This window comes from Lycorma delicatula, chromosome 7, assembly GCF_047948215.1.
Source record: "Lycorma delicatula isolate Av1 chromosome 7, ASM4794821v1, whole genome shotgun sequence".
Lineage (NCBI taxonomy): Eukaryota > Metazoa > Arthropoda > Insecta > Hemiptera > Fulgoridae > Lycorma > Lycorma delicatula.
Window position 1 is genome coordinate 5650259 of NC_134461.1, and position 26413 is coordinate 5676671.

At 32.5% G+C, this 26413-nt stretch overlaps 1 protein-coding gene across 2 annotated transcripts in view; it reads right to left on the reverse strand.

The window, feature by feature from the left end:
• cic (Putative transcription factor capicua) overlaps positions 1–26413 on the reverse strand; it is a 116300-nt gene that overhangs the window by 24219 nt on the left and 65668 nt on the right. The window contains exons 17-21 of one of the 2 annotated variants that reach the window (XM_075371209.1): positions 24106–24244; positions 19147–19256; positions 15411–15529; positions 6820–6979; positions 4400–4667 (exon numbers count right to left, since the gene is read on the reverse strand). In XM_075371209.1, the coding sequence (XP_075227324.1) occupies positions 4400–4667; positions 6820–6979; positions 15411–15529; positions 19147–19256; positions 24106–24244 (796 nt within the window). Of the gene's footprint in view, positions 1–4399; positions 4734–6819; positions 6980–15410; positions 15530–19146; positions 19257–24105; positions 24245–26413 lie in introns of both variants that reach the window. The other variant, XM_075371208.1, reaches the window with a different exon arrangement.

Here is a 26413-nt window from a genome sequence, read left to right on the forward strand (position 1 = left end):
AACAAGTAAAGAAACAGAAATGTTAAAACATTTAATGTTGCTGAACACCTTATAAAAAATGAACTTGCACCATTAATACGAGGTACTAACCAAAAGTTCCTAAAATTTGTATTACATGTCTGAGGGACTGTTAGAATTACCACACACCCCTAATAACCAAATTATGTTAGTAGCAGCACAACATAATTTGTCAGTCAGTACGCCTAGCAGCTTCAATTGAAGCAGATGTGCTTGTTGTTCACGGGCAGTTTTCCACTGTCATGTTCCTTGTGACTATCGTCTTATAACAACCAATCTTAAAGAACATTGGATTTGTAACAAGTTTTGTTTTAAACTTGGTAAAACAGCCACAGAGACATACAAAATGTTAGTTCAAGGATTTGGTAACATCACTTTAGGCTACACACAAACATACGGATAATTTAAACATTTTAAAAACAACTGAACATCTGTTAATGATGATTAAGAACATTCAGAACAACTATCTACCAGCATTGCACCAGAAAATGTCACTGCTGTTAGAAATAGCAGATCATCGATGACATCAATAGATTTTGCTACAAGAATTGAATACAGAAGGATTGCCACAAAGTTTGTGTCACGACTGTCGAGTGATGAACAGAAACGGCATTGCATAAATGACTGCAGTGAACTGAAAGAACTGCTTCAAACAGACTCAGAGTTCCTTTCCAAGATTGTCACACGTGACAAATTTTGGGTTTATGGATATAACCCAGAAAATGAACACCGATTATTCTAATGGAAGAGCCTCTCTTCACTTTGGCCAAAAAAGCCTGTCAAATCAATAGCATCAATCCTTACTGATCTATTTCTTCAATACCGATTGATTTGTCCACATATACGTACTTCCTGTTCAGATGATTAATGGAGAATTCCAATGAGATGTCCTAAGATGGCTAAAGGAAGATATGAGAAACAAACATCAAAAGGAAAGGCAAAGGAACGACTAGGTCCTTCATCATAATGATGTGAGGCTATATAAAACAACACGGTGATTGTTCATCATCCGATGAATTTACCTGACACAGCAATGCATAACTTCTTTCTATTTTCCAAATTGAAAAACAAATCTGAGCGGGCAAAGATTTGATATGATGAAAATTTAAGTGGAATCATGAATGGTGTTGAACAGATCCTAATATGTCTTTCAGGATGCATTCTGTTCATGTTGAAGGCAATGATAGTGAATAAGATCCAGATTATGATGCGACTGTTTTAGTAACACATGTCAAGAAATTTTGGGTAGTACCTTGTAATATAGAAAAGATAAACGATAGATATTCTTCAAATAAATAACAATACTAATGTAATTAAGCAACAAGAAAAGTACTAAATGCTATTTATAAAATTCTGCAGTATAATTAAACAAATCTTACATGTAAATGAACCTATGTTTACGCATCTATGAAACTCTACAGCTATGTGCATTTGACACTTTATCAATGATATTCACAAAAAATATTTTACAATACATTTTTTAAACACATAGTATGACAATTAATTTCTTGTGCTGAAGGCATTACCCGATAAAACAAAAAAATGTTTATTATCTTCATTCAGTTTAGCCGCCGACTGCTTTTGTACATACTTATCCCTCATACCACAAATCAAATGCCCAAGAAACAATTCCTTTGGAATCATCTTGAGTGTTTGTCACTGTCTTCTGAATCGATGGAACATGAATGCCATCCCTTTTACCACCATTTTTATTTAACACGATGAATTCAATATATAAACCACATCATTACTTCTTATATAAAAACCTGATGTGAACACCTTCCTTGTATGGCTATTAAATTACATATACGCATTTTTTGCTGAACTTCATTTAAACTTATTTCATTTAAAAGTGAGATAGGATCCTCTAATTCTTTAATAAAGTGGACAATTACACGATTGCTGAAATATTAATTTTTATTAACATCAAATATTTATACGATTATTAATTCAACAATCTTACATTAAATATTTGGATAGAGTAAAAGTCTCTTTATTACTCGTATTATTTGATGATCAGTATTATTCGTATCTTCGTGAATTGCTGATTAAAAAAAGTTTCAGATTTCCGGTGTGTTGTATAAATAAAAGTTAATAGTAATTAAACTATTCCGTTTAGTGAACTCCTGTATACCGGTTTCAAATGTTAATTTCGACGTTACGTGTAAAATATTCCGTTTTTATTACTGAATTATTTGGTGAATAATCAAAAATTAAAAAGAAAGAATTATTTAGAAAAGAGAAAGATAACATGAAGAAATTTAGCTGAAAAAACCACAAGAAGATGAATATGAAGAGGAAAAAATGTTAAAACCAGAGAAAGAATAAAAACATTAAGAGATGATAAATATAAAGAGGAAGAAAATGTTAAGACCAAGGAAAGAATAAAAAGATTAAGAGAGAATGATGAATATAGAGAGAGAAGATTTGAAAACTAGACAACATGTACACAAATTAAGATCAGAAATATTATATCAAACCAAAGAGCGATTAAATGATTGGCAACAAAAAACAAATAAACGAAATGATGACCTACTCTGACTTATGGAGAATATTGTCTGACAATATCAGAGGAATAATGAACTAAAAAATAAGAATTTTTTGCAATTTAATAAAGATCGGGCATGTATGCCTCAGTGTATATGTTGTTCTTGTGAGGGTCTATTTTTCAGTCACTCTGTAGTTAACTTTAATGTAGATAAAATTAAATAGAAATTATACTAGAAAATCAAAAAAATAATAGGATTCTAAATTATAATTTTAAATCAATATTAAATAATGAGATGTTTCATCAAATCTATTATTTATACACGTATGTAATAATGCCTATTAATTACACGTACAAATTTTTAAAAGTACATAAAATTTTATTTCACTAATAACATCTGATTTTCTTTCATTATTTTTTTTATTGTTATTATTGAATAATTTATTTATTGCAAAATTTTTTTATAATTACAGGTTAATAATTATTAATAAATCAATATATTTTAATTTAAAAAAAAGAAAGGAGATGAAGTCAGATTTGAACCGATGTGCTTTCCTCTTGTATGATCCAAATATTTCATTAATTAAAATTTTATTTGGTTATAACTTTGGAACCAATGAAAATAAGTACCACTTATGAATATAACTGAAAAGTTCTCAATGAGCACTTATTACTGCAGTTAAGAAAAAAGGCTTTTTTGGGCACTTTTGGTTTAGTCCATTGCAATCAAAAGAGTAGGTGCACAACTAGATATTACAACAGTCCTAAATCCAAAATTTCAACATCCAATGGCTGATTGTTTTTGAGTTATGCAAGGTACATACGCAGATACAGATGTCTCACCAAAACTAGTCACAATGGATATTTGCGTTGAAATCTGAAAACCGAAAATTTTTGTGACCACAATATTTCCTTTACTTCGTACAAGGAAGTAAAAATGATTGTTTGCAAATAAGATTTTTTTTTTGTGGCAGAAATTCAAAATGTATGATTAATAATGTTTTCCCTGGAATTAAAAAATTAAGTCAGATTGTTTTCACTTGTATTTTTAGTCTTAAATTTTTATTTTTGTTTCTTTCCGGCTTACCCAAGTTCCATTTTGATGTTTTACAGTTTGATTGTTTTTGAAGAAACAATCTGACTTTTATCACCGATTAAGATTAAATTTAAAAGATTTCTATCATTACCGACCATTTTATTGAATTTTTCAAACAATGCAGCACATTGATATACTTGTTCTGGTGTTAATAAAAATAAATAAATGAGCACATGATTTTTTCTTTAAATCTTCTAATGTTTCTCTATTATTGCTCAAAATTCTTCTAACATATTACCTCTCAAAAGTTCAATATTAAGCCTAAAAATTTTAAATCATTTCTGCCAATTTTTATATTCAGGAAGTTAAAGGATGATCTGTATTCATCATCTTCGGCTATCACCCTTCTTTGAATCGTGTATGTCGTTCAAAGTTCTTCTTGATAAATATTTATGCCGTACACAATTTTAAACATTTGAAACACTTTGATATTGATTTCCTTATTTTACACAAAATTTCATCAGTGCTCTTTTTCCATTTTTAAACTTAAACACAGGAAAAAAAATAAACCTTGTCAAAACAACTGTAACTCTCAAATGATGTACCAAACACATTGAAACTTATACAATCTATAAAAAAAATATTCTATCTAATACCACTGATGCCCTACAGATAGCATCAGTAACACTGCTGTTACAATTTCAGTCTGGGAATAAACCTTTCAAGCAAAATACATAGACATAAATAGATAGGATAAAACTCGAAAAAATGCTGATTTATACACAACAAATGTTAAGTTAAGAAATTAATAACAGTAATCATAAGATATTTTCATAAGCATTTATATGGTGACGTACCTGTCCATACCATCTTCAACATTTTTCTTAAAGAAACTTCGTTTTGTGGACGGTGATGAAGGTATTCCCCCGTTATCATCGTTGTTATCACAGATGTTATCACAGTTACCGCTGTCACTATCTGATGACTGTTTTACAGAACTCGCAGAAGAAGTAGTACTGATAGATACTGAAGAAGGTGTTGATTGTTGTGATTCAATTTTAAACTGAACTGCGCCCGATGATGATAAAGATGCCGTCACTGTTTCAGCGGTCAATGCTGTTGTCCCTGAATTATTAATATTACTATTACTATTTGTTCCAGAAACTGGTACATTACTTGTAGATAATATTGCTGAAATGAAAAACAATATATAATTATTACATAACGATAATCACTCTAATAGTGAGTAAAGTTACATTTTCATTCCAGAGCCTGAATCGTGTTTGATCAGAATGAATTTTCTAAACCGTCATCGTTCAAATAACTAATCTTTAAATGTTGAATAAATAAACTATAATATTTTATTTTATAATAAGTTGTGAAATCAATATTTGAAATTTTTCCTAATGTAAATTTATTTATCAGAATATTCTAGGGCAAGCAAAAATGGCCCAGTTTAATCAAACTAGAGCACATAAAAATACAAAAAGAAAATGTGTTGGGTAACATTTTCTATTATCTTGAGACAAAAGAATCTTTTCGGTGTTTTTATGGAATTCAGCACCATTAACAATTCAGAATATTGTAGTATGGTAAAAACACAATTAATTAAAAAAAAAACATCTTGTATCAAATTTCTATATTTTCTTTTGTTTTCACCTAATTGCACCTATGAAATATAATTTCAGTATTTTTACTATTAGAAAATAATTATCAGCTACATCTGTAAAGATCACAGCAACGTCTATTTTAGTTTAAATATGATGCTTAATATAGCCATTAATTGTTCTTATTATATTTTAACATACTTGTTCATATTTATTTAAAAATGAATATAGAAGAAAGATTTTTGAATGTAATGTCATCTATGATTTACAGTAGGAAAATACTGCTAAAATAATTATATGAAGGTTCAGGTTGGACAGTATTACCGAGTTTAATTAAAACAATGATGATTCAAGCGGTACAGAAGATATAGAAATATGTTATAAAAAAAATTTAATAAATAAATTCAATTATGAAGTAAAATTATAATATTCTACAATAAATAGGATAATATTAATCTATACTGGCTGTCAATCTTGACTATTTTCTGTAAGGTTTTGCTACACTTAGTCAGATTTAAAACTGAAAAAAAAGATTAAAATATTAGGTAATTTTTGAATGTCAGGAGTTTAAAAAAGGGTAATACATGAACAGCTTAACAGGATTGACAGTTGTGATCGCAAGTGAAATAAGCATAGAGAAAAACAATTCTTGTTTTGTGTAAGACATTGCAAAGTATTATGATGGGCCTGTTTATGATGATACAATTTTTGCCGTTCATATACTAAAGTGTAACAGTCAAATGTATAATTATATCGAGGTTTGTTAAAAAATTAACAACTTTTGCCATACAAGGTTTTAGGGCTTACCCGGAAGGTATCGGCCCTTCACACTCTCAAAGCAGACCCTTTGCTTTGCAAATAAGCAAAGGAAAGGGTCCTTTGATTATTTGCTTCCTCTGCTTGAAATAGCAGACCCTTATTTCTATTTCAGTGAGCAGTTATAAAAAAAAGGCTACAGTTGAATTGCTTTAGTACGATTTGTAATTTTTTTAAAATTTCTTTTATCATATAGATCTTCAGCCTTTTAATATCAATTTCAGTTTACGAAATGATAGTCTACTGGGATGAAATTGAGAAAGTAATGGGTCATAGAATAACATGCCTAATAAAAAATCATCAACACAACCTTGACACTTCCAATGAACTTTCCTTAGCCACTGTGAACACTAAATTTTAGTTTCAAAATTATAACCGTAAACCGTGTTTCATAACATGTTATGATACTATGTAAAAAAAGGACATGAATGGCATCTCTCAATGTCAATGACCTCCTAGAATACAGTTCACTAATCAACCGATTCACATCCATTTTTAAATTAACTCATAACACTGATGAAGTTAAATCGATTATCACCATAAACGTGCCTTCTGTAAACATTATCTGAGTTTTATAGTATTATGACGCTCATGTAAATCATTCTTTAAAAATTAAAATTACAGAAATAGTGGATAATTTACTTAAACATTTACAGTACATGAACTTCACAATACATAAAGAAACTTTCAACAGGAAATAACATCCTCTTAATATGTTAGGTTTTTTTATACACAGCAGTACTGACTATGTTGATAAATTCCTCTATAATTCAAAAAGCAAGGCTATTATTTATTTTTTTTTGCACTTTGTATACTGTTTATAAATCTAATTTTTTAATATTAATAATACATACCTAAGGACTGTCTCCGTTGTAATGGTGCTTTTCCCAGTTGGGCTGGCGTTGGTGCTAATATAAATGTTTTGGTTTCCTCTTCCTCATTATCCATTATTTCAACCTTCATATCTGTATCATCTATCTGCATTTCTTCAGTACGATCATTTGATACATCATTCTGTCAACATAATTAAAAAAAAACCTAATGAAACCGATTAAATATTTAATATTAATAAAAATGTTTAATGGTTCTGAGAACAGACGCTTCATATAAACATACAACAAAAACAGATCATTCAAAATAATGAAGTAACTGAATTTGATGCTGGGAAGTACTATAAAGTAATTAATATAATAATTCAAACTTGTAACTTTGGTTAAAAAAAAATAAAATCAACAGAAAACTCTTAAAAATAAATTAATTAATTTGTTTCTATACTGACAAAAACATTTTAAAATGACAAATGGGAAATGAGATATTGCTAACATATCAAAGCAAAACCATTTACTTACAAATTAAAGAGCCTCATACACTCAAACAGTGTAAAAACTTTAATGTTAGTAAGAAATCATGAATTTAACGAACATGTATCTAATGTTTAATGTGGACTTGTATAAAATGACATATATACCATTTTTAGGCAGCTTTACCCAAAATCATACAAATCATATTTAGAAGTTCAACTGCAACTACTTCTATCATCTTAATCCACAAACCATCCGAATTCTTACAAAGAGATGGAAGAAAGATTGTAACCAGAAAAAAAATTGAAATATTGTGCAAAAAGTAAGAGAAATAATTCACGATGGAAGTGTTGCATCATCTTGCTGTAAATAATTCTATGTTTATACCTTCCTATGATTGGTGCATCTGACACCATTTAAGTGCGTCCAGATACTTAATCCCAGCCCTGATGAGGAGTCTTACTTTTTAAGACTTCAGGGGTTGGCATTCCCATGGCCCTAGCCTATGCGGCTTTTCTTCCTACTGAACTTTATATATTACACATATACCACAAACACTACTCAAATTACAACATACACCCTTATACAAGAACATAACATCTTACACGGTTTCTTCTTACACTTACAGTCAATGGTGTTGCGACACCTTACAAAACGCAACCGTAACCCAAAGTGGAAACTATCATGCTAATGGGTGAATGGCTCTATGTAGCGAGTCTTGAATGATGTCCTTTGGGCAACAGGGTGAACCTAGTTGTATGAACCCCTAGCTCCAGTACATACGCACACTGCTGGAGTGGTTTGTTGTATTGTACGGCAGTCCTGATAAAAGTTTTTTAGCGGTTGTTGATCCGCTTTAAAAAACCAACAAAACAGGGAGTTTGAAGAGACTTTTACCGATGTTTTCAGCAGACAATGTGTCTAGTGAAATGGATACAAGAGATGTTCCAGAGAGTGAGAAATTAACAAATGTAAGGTTTCTTGTAGTTATATACAACAAGGAAGGTAAATCCTTTGCAAAGGTTTCTCCCTTTCTAATAAATAAGGGTGCGATAACAGCCAGTGGGTCTCTAAAATTCATTAAAAAGCTTAGAAGTGGCGCACTACTGAATGAAGTATGTAGTGAAGACCGATGCTGAAAATCCCTAGCCCTTAAGAATAGAGGAAAAGATACAGTGACAGTAAAGCCCTATAATATGCTGAATTTCAGCAAGAGAGTGATTTTTTGCCGTGAATTGATTGGTATTGAATTAGGGGAAATATCAGAACTATCACCACAGGCTATCACTTCTGTGCAGAGAATTATGAGGAATGAGAACGGGTTGATCTACCAACGTCCTAACTCATGCTAACCTTTATGTTCCTTCTGTTTCTGATCAAATAAAGGTTGGTTACCTTTCTGCTCATGTGTGACAGTATATACCAAACCCAAGATGCTGCTTTCAGTGCCAGGATTTTGGTCACACAAAAATTGGTTGCCAAAAGAAACTGGTTTTTGTACATTGCAGCCTTATGGGACATGAAGAGTAGATGTGCTCAAGAAGAAAAATGTATAAAATGGAAAGGTCCACATTTGGCAAGGTCGCAGGAAAGCTCTGTTTACAAAGAAGAAGACTATATTGAAGATCTGTACCGAGCAGTAGGTATCTTTTCCTGAGCCATTGGGAATACAGAAAATCCCTCAGCATGAGGAATCCTGTATAACATGGTGTTAGCTTTATACAAGCTACCTCAAACGATATGCAAAGCTTCTACCAACATATATATATATATATATATTTGTATATATATATATATATATATATATATATATATACAAAATGCTTCTACCAATTTATACAAAAGTAATAAATTGGTAAAAGTTTTGATAGAACAAGTAAAGTTCCTTACGGCTGCTATTTCAGCATTAAATTCTGGCAAGAAGGTAACTTCTTCCAGAACTGATGGTAGTTTATCAAAACCCATATCAGTCATTAAATCAACACATAAAGTTCCTGCTGCACCATTTACACAACAAACAAACAAGATCCCTGAGAAGGGACCTATTAAAACATCGCCTAGAACGGCATCTCTGTCCTCCCAGCTACTAAGTCCCCTCCATCAACTAGAGGTTTCTACGAAGATATGGGCATTTTTTTATGAAAATTGGCTTGCTTGGCATTTCTCCCGCCACCAACCCATTCGGCTGCCCTAAAGGATAAGACTAAATGTCTGTGCCACAAACAGCTACTGAGCCTCGAAACAGTAACAACAAGTGTCAACTAGCTCCTAGAGCAAACCTAAAACTGTGAGCGGAATAAAAATGGTGCCACATACCACTCACTTGCGTGCCCCACCGCCCACTTGTCATATATCACTAAAATGGGTAGGCACACCCCGTCAACTGCTAAAATATATAAGACTGTCAATAATTAAATTTATCTCGTCAGACAGCAACTCACTGCCACACCTACGCTGCTAGGTCAGCAAGGTCAGCAAGTACCTGTCCACAATTAAAGCTCTTGGAGCCTTAATCTGGCTGGTAGCCAGCCATATCTCTTGGTTAGCTTCCTACAGCAGCATGGTAGGAGTCTTTTTCCTTATGTAAACTACTGATGTCGGTTGAATAAAGCAACTCCCACATGATCTGACAATGTGGCTCTCGTCACATTGACTCGCAAATTTTTCCTTTGACCTCTAAGTTCCAGGGTGGCCTGAGTTCTGGTCTCCCCCAAGAGTTGGGCAGTCGAATATCATGTGTTCATTCGACTGGACCTCCCCGCAGATGCACGGCTCATCAGCTGCCAGGTAGAACCGAAACAAATATTGGTTTAAATTTACATGGTTGGAGAGCACTCAGGCTCCCATTGTCTTTTGAAACAAGGGAGAGGCATACCATCACCCCAGATCCTGTACAAATCTATACATGGACCTTCTCTTAGTCGTGGCATGCCATTCTTGCTGCCATGCTTCCATAGCAAGGCTGTAAAAGCCTCTTCCGTGGATGGGTAACTGTTCAAAATTTAGAACCACTGCACTGAGATCACCGTTCCGCTCTGGTACAGGCTCGACTTGAAACCACATCCCTAATACCTCGGCCTCCCTGCAATCTCCACAAGGCTGCCTGAGCTTTCACTACTAAATCATCGATTGGGAGTGGTAACCTCGTAGGAGGTTATTTTAAAACCAGCAGTTCATACAATTAAGGCTCTACGCTGGGCACTCCTTAAATTTTGATAAAGTGCTCAATTTTTTCCAACCTATGTGCCCAAACAGAAGCCATGTAAGAGGTCATATTTTCAGACAACTTGGTACACCATGTACAAATGACAACTCAATAGCCCACAATCCTTTCGAGCATTCCTCCTAAGCTTGTGCACCACAGAGACGTTGTCCATTGCTAATTGCCTAATGTGGTTGCTAAACAGCATCTTCTCGTCAAACAAATACCTAGGTAGTTATGAACTCAAATTCAGCTGATTACACAGTCTTTATACTTAATATGGGGGTTATGACTGTATGACAATTTGTTTGCACACTTGAGAAGCATAAACTTCATCTTGGCAGAGAAATCTTTAAATTTTGAATGCCCATCCAGTCCTCTGAAGTTGACAAAGCCACCTGTGCTTGGTCTTCTAGCTGCGATCGTGAGTTACCACGAACTAACAGGAGACAGTCATCGGCAATAGCATGGGCCGTGACCCCTTCTGGCAATATCATCGCAGAAATCTGTTGAATACCAGGTTCCACAACAAGGAACCAAGAATGGAGCCCTGCAGGCTTTCTCTGGCGATGGATTTTTCTACAACTAGGTGCATCTGTGAAAGAGACGACCATTAAACTGAGGGAAAAAGAATGAGGTGTGGCTATTTTCCTGAATGAAGTTTCAATAGCCACCTGTATACTGTTAGCAACAAACATCCCTTGGTCTCAGTGAAGATAATGGAACTATTCAAAATGAATATCTGTAACTCATACCTTCCTTCAAATTCCAATATCAATAAAGATGATCTGTCGAGTCTGTTTTCCCAGATTCCTTTACCCTGCCTAATAATTGACGATTTCATCACCCGTCACTATTCATCACTCACCATCATGTTCTTCCTGAGGCACTGTAGTTGATCGACTGAGGCAGAACTTAGATCTTTGCTTATTGAATGATGGTTCGTACACATTTGTATAATCTTCATAAGGTACATTTTTGTGCATCAATGTGTCAGGAAACCCTACTCCCACGTCTTACTTGGCTTGTCTCCAAAAATTTATTTGTAAGTGATCATAAACCGGTTGTTATCTCAGTTGGTAATAAAGATTTACCTGTCAGCCATGCAGGTGGGCGATTCAGAAAGCGGACTGGATCGGATACAAGGATTCGTTTGGCCAGTGTAACAAGAGCAGTAGTTAAATCCACCAATTAGCCAAGTTTACACACCAAATTCTAGATAGTACGAATGAATTCATCCATTTAACATCTGGAAAGCCAAGGTGGGCTGCTGTTCCTTAGTGGAATGAAGGCTAAAGGCATGCACTAAGGGATCAGCGCAGGGCTTTACGTAATTTCAGTCGAAGACCAATGACTGAATTGCTCTGCACCTTCTGCAACGCAAGGGCTGTTTGCCGTTGGAAATCATGGATGAATTATGTTGATACCATTTCTTGGATAATTCTATCATCAGTTGTTTGGAGTAAGGTCCAGGCAATGTAGATCTGTAGTCACCTCAGCAAACTAAACCGAAAAGCAGCAGAATCCTTGTTACAGCATCAATTAATGTGACAAAACACATTTGAAAGATAGTTTAGGGCAGTTTCACTTACATCATCATACTGTCCTGTGTTTGTGAGATGTAAGCTGCAGGTAGAAAATATGCTGTTCATGATTAGGAACTTGCAAAATGAATTAGACATACCCTTTTCTTATAATGAGCTATGGTATGCCTTGAATAATTCTTGTGACACTTCCCCCGGAAATGATAATATCAAGCTTAGTATGATATCACACCTCCGAGATACTGTATTACATCTTTTGTGTATCTATAATACAATATTCTCTGACCAGGTGTTTCCAGATCGTTGGTCAGAAGCATTTGTAAACATAAATCATGCCTCACAAGTTATTTCCTGGACCAGTACCCTGCGCAAGATGATGGAACGAACAGTAAACCGTCATGTAGTGAGGTACCTTGAGAGAAATGCTCTAATTACCCCTGAACAATGTGGTTTCCACCAAGACAGATCGTCTATTGATCACGTAGTCGCCTTGGAAGATGTTATTCAAAACACCTTTTCCTTTGCCAAGATTCTGTATCTTTCAATCTAACACAGCCTGGAGGAGAGAAATCCTAAATACACTTCATGAATATCGTATACAAGGAAATATTTACCGGGGGTTTCCTCAGTAGTCCGTCCTTTTGAGTTGAATTGGAACAATGGTAACTGAAAATTTTACACTAGAAAACGGAATAGTGCAGGGAAGCGTCTTAGTGTTACTTAGTTTGCCGTAAATCCTACAACAAACTGCATGTGAAAACCTGTTATGTGTTCTTTATCTATAGATGATTTTTCTATTTAAATAGCATGTAGAACATTGGCTACTGGTGAGAGACTGCTCCAAAACACAATAACCCGCTTAGAATTGTATAAGTCAACTGGATCCATGTTTTCCCCAGAAAAAACAAACTGCATTTGCTTTTTCCAGTTGAAGAAATATGTTGACCTCAAATGCTTTTATACAGTGAACCGGTTAAACCACACACACGGGATACATTTCTAGGATTGCGATTTGACCAATGACTGATGTGGGTAACTCATTTAAAGGAGCTAAAGGTAAAATGTCTAAAAATGCTAGACATGCTGCGAGTCCTATCTCATACTCATTGGGGAGCTGATTGTGTATGCATATATATCGGTTCTACCAAGCTCTGGTCCTTTTCTGATTAAACTATTGTTGCGTGGCTTATTCATATGCACTACAGATGCTTGATGTAGTAAACCATTCATTCATCTATCTGCTTATAGGCGCGTTTTGTTCATGCTCAGCAGCAAGTCTATTTGTAACTCATCGGGCTGGTCTAGTGGTGAACTCATCATCGCAAATCAGCTGAAGTTGAAAGTTCTAAGGTTCAAATCCTAGTAAAGGTAGCCACTTTTATATGGATTTAAATACTAGATTGTGGATATCTATGTTCTTTGGTGGTTGGGTTCCAATTAATCACACATCTCAGGAACAGTCGGTCTGAGACTGTACAAGACTACATTTATATTCATACATATCATCCTCATTCATCCTCTCCGTTAGGCATCACAGCTCAGCACCTCTTATTATTTCCTACACCTTCTGTTACTCAATGTTATTACCCCCTTTGGCAGCCTTCTCTAATTAATTATTGCTTTAGTCTTGATCAATATAAAAATAAGGACTTGAATCCGGTTATCTTACGAAACAATTTTTTTAATATTGTAAGTAGCGTAAATCTACATTCTATGATTTATCTACACACGATAATTCTGTTGGTTGTACTTTTGTGTTTGGCATCCTCAGTATCGCCAGTGTTTTTAACGCGAAGCTGTTTGCAACTAGTAAGACCTTAAATATACTAAGCCCAACATTTTGACACGTACGTATCTGTTCAGATTCTACAAGTGCCTTGCAAGCCATTAATATGTGCTCCAGACACCCTATTGTCTGTGAGTTCAGTTGCTATTTCTCAAATGATTCAACATAATACAACTGTGAGCTTCTGCTGGATCCCCAGTCACATTGGAATTTCAGGCAACGAGTGAGCTGATCATGCGGTGAAAGAGGCTTGTTCACAATCTTCTTTCACTAATCGCATTGTTTCAAATGCGCTTGTCTGTTTTCTGAAGAATGTAGTTTGCGATGAGTGGCAGAGTGAATGGAATGCTACCATCAATAATAAGCTTCATCCAGTTAAGGACACCGAGTCACCCTGGAGCTTTTCATGTAGAAATAACCACTAAGGAGGTCATAAATAGGGCACACCAGGCTCACTCATGAATATCTGATGATGTAGACTGATGCACTCTATTGTGCTCACTGTGACTGCCAACCGATGGTACACCACATACTAGTAGACTGTCTGTTATGTGGCACTGCATCAGAAATTTAAATTTGGGCCTAACATCAGAAATATTTTAGGTAACAATTGTTATCAAACAAATCGTTTAGGTAACTATGTTATCAAATGTCATACGATTTCTGAAGGCTGTACATCTGGATTCAAAAATTTAATTATTTATACAATTTTTTAGTCTATTTAAGTCATTTGGTCTATTTGTTAGATGTGATTATATATTACTATAGTATAATTTTTAGGTTAATGTTTTAAATTTATTTTTTTATCATATAAATATCATGTTCTTGCGCTAATGACTTTGTTTTGCACCTTAATCCCGATTACATTTAGCTTTACCAGAAAAAGACTATAAATTTTAAAGAATTTTAACGGTAAAAAAATTTTTTAATTGGTCAATTCCACTCTACCAATCACTTTGACACAAAATTCACATCATACCTCCACATTACAAATACTCGGATAACTTTTAAAATGTTAGCATTAAATCTAAAGATGTTTCTCCAAAATCTTATATACTGTAACCAAGGGAATATGTAAATCTCATGTAACACATTTACTTGATTACTTTGGATTATGAACATCATGTCTGTCACACTTGTTAATTTGTCTCATTTATTAACTGGAAGTCCACCCTGGACCTTCTGTTCTGGTTGTAATATTTTTCTATTAACTTTCTTCACAGCCTTTATTTCCTTTTATCTTTATACTTAGTCCATTCAATAAAACTACAGCCTCAGCTAATGAAAATTTATATTTGAGGTAGATCTTTGTTAGTTATACCGGAAGTTCCATTCAAAATAAATTCAGTAATTATTGAATTCAGATTTGAAGAAAAGCTCTAAGGACCTTATCTTTATGAAAATTTCTTGTACATTACAAACTGATTTATATTTTATTCTATTATATATTTTATTTTTATATTTTTATTATATAAATAATTAATTTATCACAAATATAAGAAAAGAATAATAGAAGTTTAAAAATGTTGATGCAATCAGCATATTTTAAACAAATAAATAAATATATTACAAGTAACATTAACTAATAATAGATGTTATTATCAAATATTACCTGATTGTTAATATTACTATTATTATTACTAGTATGAACATATTGAGCATTTGAAAAGTTTTGTACATCTGTATCCATCATTTCACATGTATCAGGTTCTTCTGTCTGCTTCACAAGTTCTGTAATTAGATAGACCAAAAAATAAATAAATAAAATTAACGCATTAAAAAAAATCTGATGTGGACATCACACGACTTTGTACGCCTATTAAATTCATATACACATTATTTAAAAATGAAAAATACATAAAATTTTATTTCATTAATAATTTGATATTTTTTCATCTATTTTTTATTGTTTTTATTATTATAATTTTTTATTACAGAGAATAATAATTATTAATACATTTACATACTTAAATTAAAAAAAAAAGTTAAAAAAAGATGAGGAGATGAAGTCAGATTTGAACTGATGTGCCTTCCCCTCGTAAGATCCAGATATTTCATTAATTAGAATTTTATTTGGCTATAACTCTGGAACCGATGAAAATAAGTACCACTTATGATATATTGTTGAATAAAGCTTTCAATGAGGGCTTATTACTGCAAATAAGAAAAAGTCCAAAATTCAAATTTTTTGGATTTTGGGCTTTTTTGGACACTTTTGGTTTAGGTGATTGCAATCAAGAAAGGAGGTGCTGCATAAGTAGATGTTACAAGTCTTAAATCCAATATTTCAACATCCTACGACTAATTGTTTTTGAGTTATGCGAGATACATACATATGTACATACTACAGACGTCATGCCAAAACTAGTCAAAATGAATATTTCTGTTGAAATCTGAAAACCAAAATTTTTTGCGATCACAATACTTCCTTTAGTTCAAGGAAGTAAAAATTAAATGAGCAAAAAAAAAGCAGAATATTACTTTTGTTAAAGGGGAATAAATTTTTTAAATATTCTAAAAATATTCATTCATTGGTTAATGATTAATTCGATTTTCTCTAAATCTAACACCCTATCTAATAGAAGGTAAACAGGAATGTAAAAATTTTCAAAAGCTTTGCTTTGTATAAGGACCAGAGTTTATAATTTTGGAAAATTGTAGATATTTTTTGATAGGCCTATATAATATCATATACAAAATACAAACAAAATTAAAAAAGATATATTAAAACCGAAGTGAGATATAGTAAAAAGTTAAAAAAATTCATGTACTTATATTCAATTTTAAGAGCTGGGGGTTGATTATGTTGAAAACAAGTTTTTTGATCTATTTATACAATTTAGGTATAAAATCTGCCAAAGAAAACGTTTTTCTAAAGTGCCTCTGAAGAAAATCAAAATTGATTTCTTCACAATATCCCCAATTCCCTTAAAGAATTTAGAGAAAAAATTAACACGATCAATACTCCACATTTAGAATTTCTTGAGCCAAAATTTTGGGAAAATCGATTCGGTCAATCTGAAATTTAAGGCCAAAAGCATGCGACACAAATTCCTACATACATACGCGTATACATCCTTACATAAATATGTTTTTTTTTTTAACTAGATGGACCCAAAATGTAAGATCTGAAATACCAGTTACCCTACTTTTGATAAGATCATCATACCTTTCCTTTCAATATAGCTATTCTAGCTATATTCGCCGAGAAAGTAATACATGAACAACAGGTAAGTACATGAGTAGGTCAAAAAGTAAAGGGAAATTTAAAAAAAGAGTTTACTTTTATTTCCACTTAAAAAAAATTATGCTTATTTTTCAATATAATCCTCTCTCCTTCTACGCACTTCAGTCTATTTTTCAAGAAGCATTTAATTTCCTTCTTGGAGCCAAATCAGGATTGTATGACCGATGATCCAGCAGTTCATAACTGAAATCTTGAAGGCAAAAATTTGTTATTATGGATGTACGAGGACAATCATTACCGTGAAACAAAATCAAATCTTTTGAAAATTTACACACCTTTCAGACTAGTTTTTTGCCTTCAGTGACAGCAGTGACACAGTAATTTTCACTTTTCATGGTTTACCTTTAGGAGTGAAGTACACAAAAGTGATCTTACATACCGCAAAATACTGTCATAATTAACTTTCAAGCTGATGGCCTAACTTTCAGTTGTTCATCGTACGCAAAAATTCTAATATTTTTAACAGATCGGACTGATCTGTGTTCCACTCAAACAACTCTTCATACTGTTAAAACTAATCTACCAATCCCTTCTGGTTTCATATCTTCTGAAATGAGAAAACACCGCATTAATTTCCCTTACTGCAATCAGAGAAAGGAGCACTCATCTTAAATTAATTTTTTAACACAACCATAAACAGCTAAAAACGAAACGATATGTCAAATCAACAGATTCTAAATTATAATTTTCAATTAATATTAAAGAATCAGATGTGAACACCATATGACTTCCTTCTATGCCTATTAAATTAATATACGCATTTTAAAAATACTAAAATTTTATTTCACTAATAACTACTGATTTTTTCAAATTTTTTTTTTATTGTTACTGAATATTTTTTATTGCAAAAATTTCTTTTACAATCTCGGGTTAATAATTTAATAAATCAATATATTTAAATTAAAAAAAAGAAAAGTTAAAAAAATAAATGAAAAAAACTGTTAAAAAACAAAAGGAGATGAAGTCTGATTCGAACTGATGTGCCTTCCCTTTAAGGTCCAAATATTTCATTAATTAAAATTTTGATTGCAATCAAAAAGGGAGGTGCACAACTAGATGTTACAACAGTGCTACATCCAAAATTTTAACATCCTACGGCGGCTAATCAATTTTGAGTTGTGAGATATATACGTACATACATGTGTCATGCTGTAACTAGGCAAAATAGATTCAGGGATGGTTAAAGTGGATATTTGCATTGAAATATGAAAACCTAAATATTTTACGATCACAATACTTCCTTTACTTCGTACAAAGAAGTAAAAAAAAGTATAAAATAATTTCAAGAGTAGGTTATTAGTGAATTTTTATAAGAGGAAATATTACAATTTAAGTACAATAAGGAAAAGTTGGTAATATCCGAATTAGGACGCTTTGCGTACAGTATAAGTAGTTGTTTTTCACTATCTGTTCCAATATTTCATATAGCTGTAATGCACGTAAAACACCTGAGTTACAAGAAGCAAAGATCATAGATTCTATCTCTGAGAGTAATGTGTACATTATACATCAAATCCTGCGATGAACAACAAAGTGTGCCGCTAAAAGGGTTGAAAAAATCACCTGCATAATAGTGGACTGTTTGCTGATATGAAACGGTACATTCAACAAAGTAAAAAAAAGGAGGAAACCTGTTAAAGAAGCTCTTTCATTAAAGAGCAATCAATATATTTCAAAAGAGAGATTACATTTAAGTATTTTTATTTTAACCGAACAAGTGGAGTCTATATTGTTCTATATCATGCAAAAAGGACAGTTTATATACAACCATAACAACTCTGCCATCAACTAGCAGTATTATTAGTTTTGTAATCACAGATAATGGATCGGTAAATTCAAACCAGATGATGAGGAATTATTCCTGAAACATTATTAGTTGTAAAGAAAGTTTCAAAATAAATTTTAAAAAATGTATTAATAAATTTTACTAATATTAATAAATTTTTTCTAATATTCAAAATATTTTTATTATACGTGAAATAAATACATCGGCATAAAATAATAAACTGATGTAAGAAGAATAGTGTAGAACATAATTAGAATATGAAGAGAAATAAATGACACTGCAATTTACGAAGAAAAGAAATAACAAATAACTTACCTTGGTAATACTGAGCGGCTTGTGATCGCTGTGGCTGCTGCTGCCGGTCGCCATTAACCACTTCCATATCAGAATACTGTCCAGAACTTTTACTTTCATCTTTAAGAGTTCTAAAAAAAATTGTACATAAACATACAGTTGTTGTTTGCATTATTAATATTTTTCAAGCAAATCAATGCAATAATTGACATTAATTACCCATTTTTTTAAATAAAAAATTTTTATTGGTAACATCATAACATTACACACACACTCTCTCTCACCTCAATGACAGTAATTCTTTATAATGTTTTTTGTTAGAAAGAGTTGTATCTGGATAAGTTAACTTTTTCTATTCATTAATACAGATATGATGTATTACACGAGGGATATCTCTAAAGTAAAGACCTCTGGGAAATTTCTCTCCTTAAGGTTGGTGAACCAATATTGTTCATCGCCAAGCTAGAACACTGCATTGTTATCTGTAAGTCTCGCGTTGTAATCTTTGATTACTTGTGAGTTATTAGATTATAAAATGAATAGGAAAATCAATGTTGCCGCCAACTGCGAAATACGTGGAGTCATGTTTTTTAAACCATCAAAACGTTAAGCCGGCTGAAATTCATAGGCAGTTGGTTGTTTTGTATGGTGATAATGTAATGAATGAAAGAAACGTCCAAAAATGGTGTGAAAGGTTTAAAAATAATAGCATTAATGTGGATGATGAAGAACATTCAGGGAAGCCCTTGATAATCACCAAAGACTTGTTGAAACACGTCGATGATGAATTCATAAAAGATCGTCGCTCAACAATTTTTGACGTGGTCCTTCTTTTTCCTGATGTTTCAAGAGTTGTTATCGGCTGCATTGTTCATGACCATTTAGGATTCAGAAAGGTTTGTGCATGTTGACTGCTGCACATCTTAACAGAACATAACAAAAAAATCCGAATGGGATCTGCTTTGGAATTTTTGATGCGCTATACAGAAAAAGACGATGAGTTCCTTAATTCTATTGTTACTGGCGATGAAACATGGATTGCGTATTACACACCATAGAGAAAACAGTCAAGTGAATGGCATCATCCTCAATCACCAACCAGACCGACAAAGGTCAAGCACAACCATTTGGACACAAACTGATTGCCACAGTCTTTGGGATCGGTTTGGCATACTGCTGATTGATTTCGTGCTATGTGGAACGACTATGAATGCAGAAGTCTACCGTGAAACTCTACATAAGTTATGGCACGTCATTCAAAATCAGGGTCGTGGGCGGCTGACTGATAGTGTCATCCTGCAGCACGTTAATGCACGTCCAAATGTTGCAGGTCTGACTGACACTTGATTTACTGAGTACATTTGGATGGCAAATTTACGATTACCCACCGTATAGTCCGGACTTAGCTCCTTTTGATTACTGTTTGTTTGGGAAATTGAAAGCAGTTTTGAATGGTTAACAATTCGTGAATGACGAACTTAAAAATGTTATTAATCAGTGGCTAAATAGACTGGCGGCAAAAGAATATGACGAGGGTATATCGAAGCTGGTATATCGCTACATTAAATATCTTAATTCATGTGGCAATTACATAGAGAAGTAGTATAAGATATATTATAGTTTAAGAGAAATAAAAAATATTTATAAAGTTTTCAGAATAAACTGTTTTACAATGAAACAGTCTTTAATTTAGAGATAACCTCTCGTAATATAGCATTATTAAAATCTGAATGATATCACCTAACTAAAGCAGAAACACAGCCCCACAGAATAATATACTTTTTTACTCCAAATATATGACTCCTATTATCACAGTAGAATAACAATGTAGCGACCTAATTGCTCTCTGGTATTGTCAAAAATTAAGCAGCCACAAATTGAGCTCTCAACATTGTACAGTAGTCTGTTGCAGATTTGTATGCTAGATGATTCTCCTTCAGTGTACTTTTAAAGTGAAACTACAGTTAACTATTTTAACTGAAGAAATGGATTCTGTACAACTAGATTGTGTAAAAACATGGATGTATGTTCTATTATCTTAAAATCCAGGCACATTTTTTCTTCCTTGTTACACAGCTCAGCAAACAGCAACACTCCAGTGCAGAGCTACTTCAACAATAAAAATATCAGATTGAATATTCATCTTCCTCTGATATTACAGTTAATGGGTTAGGGTAGCAGTAGTTTTCAATGTCTGAAATTTGCAGATTTGATTGCATGTTTCCATTTTGCAGTATTAAAACACTAGTTGAAGTTGCAAGTGTCTTCACTTCAACTAGTATTTTAACGTAGTGTAATCCAATATCTTCTAAATCGAATCAACCTTTGTCGGCACAGAACACGTTTATCATTTTTACATTGCTGTTGCTCTAATACATAATAATGACAAGCTTATGTCCTCTAAGAGTTACTAGATGAATGTTAAATGAATTTTGTAGCATGTGCAAAGTGTCATGCCTGACTAGGATTCAAACCCGGGATCTCCAGATGAAAGGCTGATACACTTGTTAGCGTCGATCTCCATGGTGGAGACTCCACCATGGAGATTGGCACTGCCTATTGAGAAATAGTTGTCTATGAAAAATCAAGTGATTGCATTTGGTAGTTAATCTATTCTTTCCAATTTTCTTCAGAAATTTAATTAAGAAATTTTCAGATATTTACCAGCTGTGTAAATATGAAACAAGAATTTGCCCACAGATGGCTCTAGCTGTCGATGCAGTTATCATCAAACAATATCATTGGTGCCATTTTCTTTGTTTGACAACTAACAAAAATTTTCAACTCACAACAACACAAGTTTCATACAACAGCATAGTTTTAATTAGCATTGAATTTTTTGTTTCCATTTAAAGAAAACTGATGCAGAATCGGGTCGAATGCTTGTCAAAGCTTATGGTGAGTATGGTCTCGGTAAATCACAGTGCTTTGAGTGCTTAAAAAAAAAATAAAAATTCAAAAGTGGCAATTTTGATGTGAAAAACGAAGAATGTGAAAGACTACCAAAAATGTTTGAAGATAGCGAGTTGCAAGCATTGTTGGATGAGGATGACGTTCTAATGCAACAACTCGCAGATCAATTAAATGTAACATGAGAAGCCGTTTCTATTTGTTAGAAAGCCATAGGAAAGATCCACAAGATTGGGAAAACGGGTTCCACATGAACTGAATGAAAGACAGCAAGAAAACCAAAAAATCACTTGTGAAATGCTGCTCGCCAGGTAGAAAAGAAAATCATTTCTCCATCAAATTATGACAGGTGATGAAAAGTGGATATATTTTGAGAATCCTAAATATAAAAGATCATGGGTAACTCCAGGTGAACCATCGACATCGATTTTAAAGTCAAATCACTATGGAAAGAAGACAAAATAGTGTTTGGTGGGACCAGAAGGGTGTGATATATTATGAGCTCCTAAAACCTGGCGAAACTGTTAATACTGAATGCTACTGACAACAAATGATCGACTTGAATCAAGCATTGCATGAAAAATGACCAGAATATCAAAATAGGCAACACAAAGTGGTTTTTCTTCATGATAACGCACCATCACACACAGGAAAACCGATCAAGGAAATGATTGAGGCATTCAGTAGTGAAGTACTTTTGCATGCAGCTTACTCAACAGACTTGGCTTTATCCGACTACTAATTATTTGCATAGACGGGAGACACACTTGTGGAGCAGCACTTCACTTCTTATGAAAATGTACAAAAATTGCTCAATGACTGGTTTAACTCAAAAGAGCAACAATTTTTTTGGTGTGGCATTCATAAATTGTCAGAGAGATGGGAAAAATATATAGTTAGTGATGGACAATACTTCTAATAAAATATTTTTTATCATTTTCATACAATAAACGTGTATTTCCTACACAAAAATTCCGGTTTCATATTTACATACCTGGTATGTGAATAAAGCCAATAGAAATAAAGAACATTAAAAAATTTGACTTCTGTTGACAACTTAACAGTAAAAAAAAAAAAAAGGTAAGAATGTGGCTTAGTAGAAGGCATTAAGACTAAAGGAATAAAGACAAGTAATTTAGTCTACTACGTGATAAAATAAACAAAGATGAAATTTTCATTCTGATGGAACCTAACACCACAGGTCCCTGCCCAGATTGGAATTTCTCTGTTCAGTTAATATATAAACTGCTCCACATTTTTTCAATTATACCTTTGAAGCTGGGATATTTTAATAATCTTTCTTTTCTCTTTTTGCATAGGTAAGTAAAAATAATTGTCTACTGAAAAATTTATAACTTTTTTCCTACCTAATTCATTATTATAAAAATAATTATACTGATCAACGATATCACTATTACACATAATATTTACTGTCATTAGATTGATCAGAATCATGAAATAAATTTATTTTTATCACATAAATATTTTAAATTTGATCTTGTGAATCTGAATTCACTATCTGACATCCATCAACATCACAGAATTCATATTCAGAAGTGTTGCGTTCTTAATTATGAATTGAATTCAATTTTTTATGTGCAAACCTGTACCAAATATTACCTATTGAACTAAAGCCAATTTTTACAAACAATGATCCTGGTATATCACTATTTTTTAATTAATTTTTAAGAGATATACAAACAACTCATTATTATAAAAACCAATCAATCAATAAAAATAGATCGTGTAATGAGCAGTATCAAAATAAAAACAAATAGCAACATGAAGTGCTTAGCAGCAGAGTGATGCCTGCATCGTAGGAGCCACTGTGAAGCTAATGAGTTCCAAAGGGATCGCAGCTTGGATTCCATTGAGATTAATCGATCCCAGAAGCACAAAATTTGTTAATAATCACAAATACTTCTAGTTTATGTTTTTAATATTTAAATTACGACTTTATTATTCTCAAAACCAAAAATAATTTGCATTCAGTTGAAAAGATTTTTAAAATTGCAGACCTAGAAAATAAGTATCAGCAAATCAATAACTGTAAATTAAAGAAAGGCATACTTTTGACTAAGAGATGTAGGTACTATCACAGTCGGAGTAGCAGGAGCTGCACTAATTGTTTGCTGTTGCTGCTGACTACTGCTGGACACTATTTTAATAGGTGTAGCTGGATGAACTGATATCGGCCTACCGCTAGCATCTAGAAAAAAATAAATGATGTAAACAGGTACAAATTTACAGAAAAAAAGAAATCTATTAAAATAAACTCATTTGTGTATTATAAAAAAAAATATTATTTTGTTCCAATAGTGACACACAAACACACACGCGCACGCAGAGAGAGAGAGAGACTGCTGTATGCCCGATTACAGTCTGGCAATCACACTAATCAATATAAGACCTACACAGGGCGTTTCATTTGTATTTCAACACATGAAACTACTCATATCTGAGTAAAAATAGTTTATCTAAATCTGGATTCTATAAAATCAAAACATAGCTGTTATTTATGGGTACAATAATTCTCCTTAAAAGCACTTATTAAATAACACCATTTTTATATCTTTCCTAGAATACCTTTAAAAAAGCTTTGTAACTGGAAAAAGGCTAATCACAAATCAAATTAATAGCAGAATTTCCCTTTCTACAGCACAGTTTGCTCATGTTACACTCTGGCACTGTATTTTTATTGTACTACGCACACACACACACACACACACTCGTACTGTATTATATAATTCTCACTGTTCACTGATATTGATATATGTATCTTAAAGAATTTTTTTGTTATATTTTGTACTTGTTTTTTTTTTTTTAGCCTGTGGGACCCCCGTTAGGTATTGCTTGAAGACGAGATGAAACGGCAATTTTGTAGTGGGTGAAAATGCCATGCCTGACTGGGATCTCTGGATTAAAGGTTGAGACGCTATCACTCACACCATGGAGGCCAGCTATTTATATTTTGTAGCTTAACTAAACTTAAAATATACATTCATTTAATATGAAAATAATTTATTGCAATCAAGAAATATATGTTCACACCATATGTGATTAACACTGGGTGGGAAAAGTATAAACTTTACATTAAAATTTATTGTGCAGTAAACATATCATGATTGCAATGTAAATATTCTTTGTAGATTACCCTCTTTTTGTAAATGTATACAGTATTATGAGAAATGTTTGATAAGTACATGCAAAATGAAGATATGGCACTCATAGTACATATTGAAATCATTTTTAGTATCCTGCATCTCTGCCGAGAGCATACACCTAGTTTCATAATTCTGTTGTTGATAGTAATTTTAGTCGACCAAGTAAAAGTGAAAAATGGATAAACCAGAATTTAATATTTCTTTCTGAAAGGCAAATCACATATAAAATTAAAAGCAAAGCTTGATAAATATTGAGGTGAGTCAGAGACCAATCAATTAGAAGAGTTCACAAGCAGTTTGGTTACTTTCAGAGCATTTATATAAGAAAAATCACTAAGTTTTACAAAACATGTATGTATTTTGAAGACTGATAAATCATATTACTCAGATGGAATAAAAAACTTGAGAATTATTGGACTAATTCTACAAATTTCAAAGATTATGCAGAGAAATAAAAAGATTTTTCCTGAAAATTGTAGCTTCCTTATTTTTGCAATGACTTATCAAATACCCCTAATAAACAGGAGTATCATGAAGTTCTTCTGGGACTCTCATAACCTATTCAACTAGTGAAAATAATGGAAAAAGTTAATGTAAGCACATATTCTAAAATGCTTCATTTGCAAGTTACAACTAGTGAAAAATTTTGCTCGGATCTAACCCAGTGAAATGAGGTCGTACTGGAATTCTTAGGAAGTTAATTAAGGGGGAGAATTAGTAATTTTTTATGGTTTTTAACCTGAAAAAATCTAATAAAATTGGTCCTACAACTGTAAATACATTATTTCAGAAATCTGAGGTGAAAACCAATAAAAACCCTGTTTTTTATGTTTGATGTTCAATAACTTTTTTAAATAATTAATAAACACATAAAACTTTTTAATAAGACCTATGGAGAATTTAATTATGAATAAATAGTGCAAGATAAAATAAATAAAACAAAGAAAAGTTAGAAAAATTTGAATTTTATTTAGAACAGTATATTACTTAGTATATTTGTCAGAAAAGTAATTATTTCATGTAAACAAAAACCAAATTATTTTCCTGAAAAAATTTGTAAAATTGAATTTACTGTTAAAAAACTGAAATTAACAACTGTAAAGTAAATAAAAATGAGTTGGATAATAACTTTTTTTATTAATGACAGAAATACAATATTATTTGAAAAATTATTATTTCAGAGTTGGCAATAAAACAGCTGATCAAAAACGTGC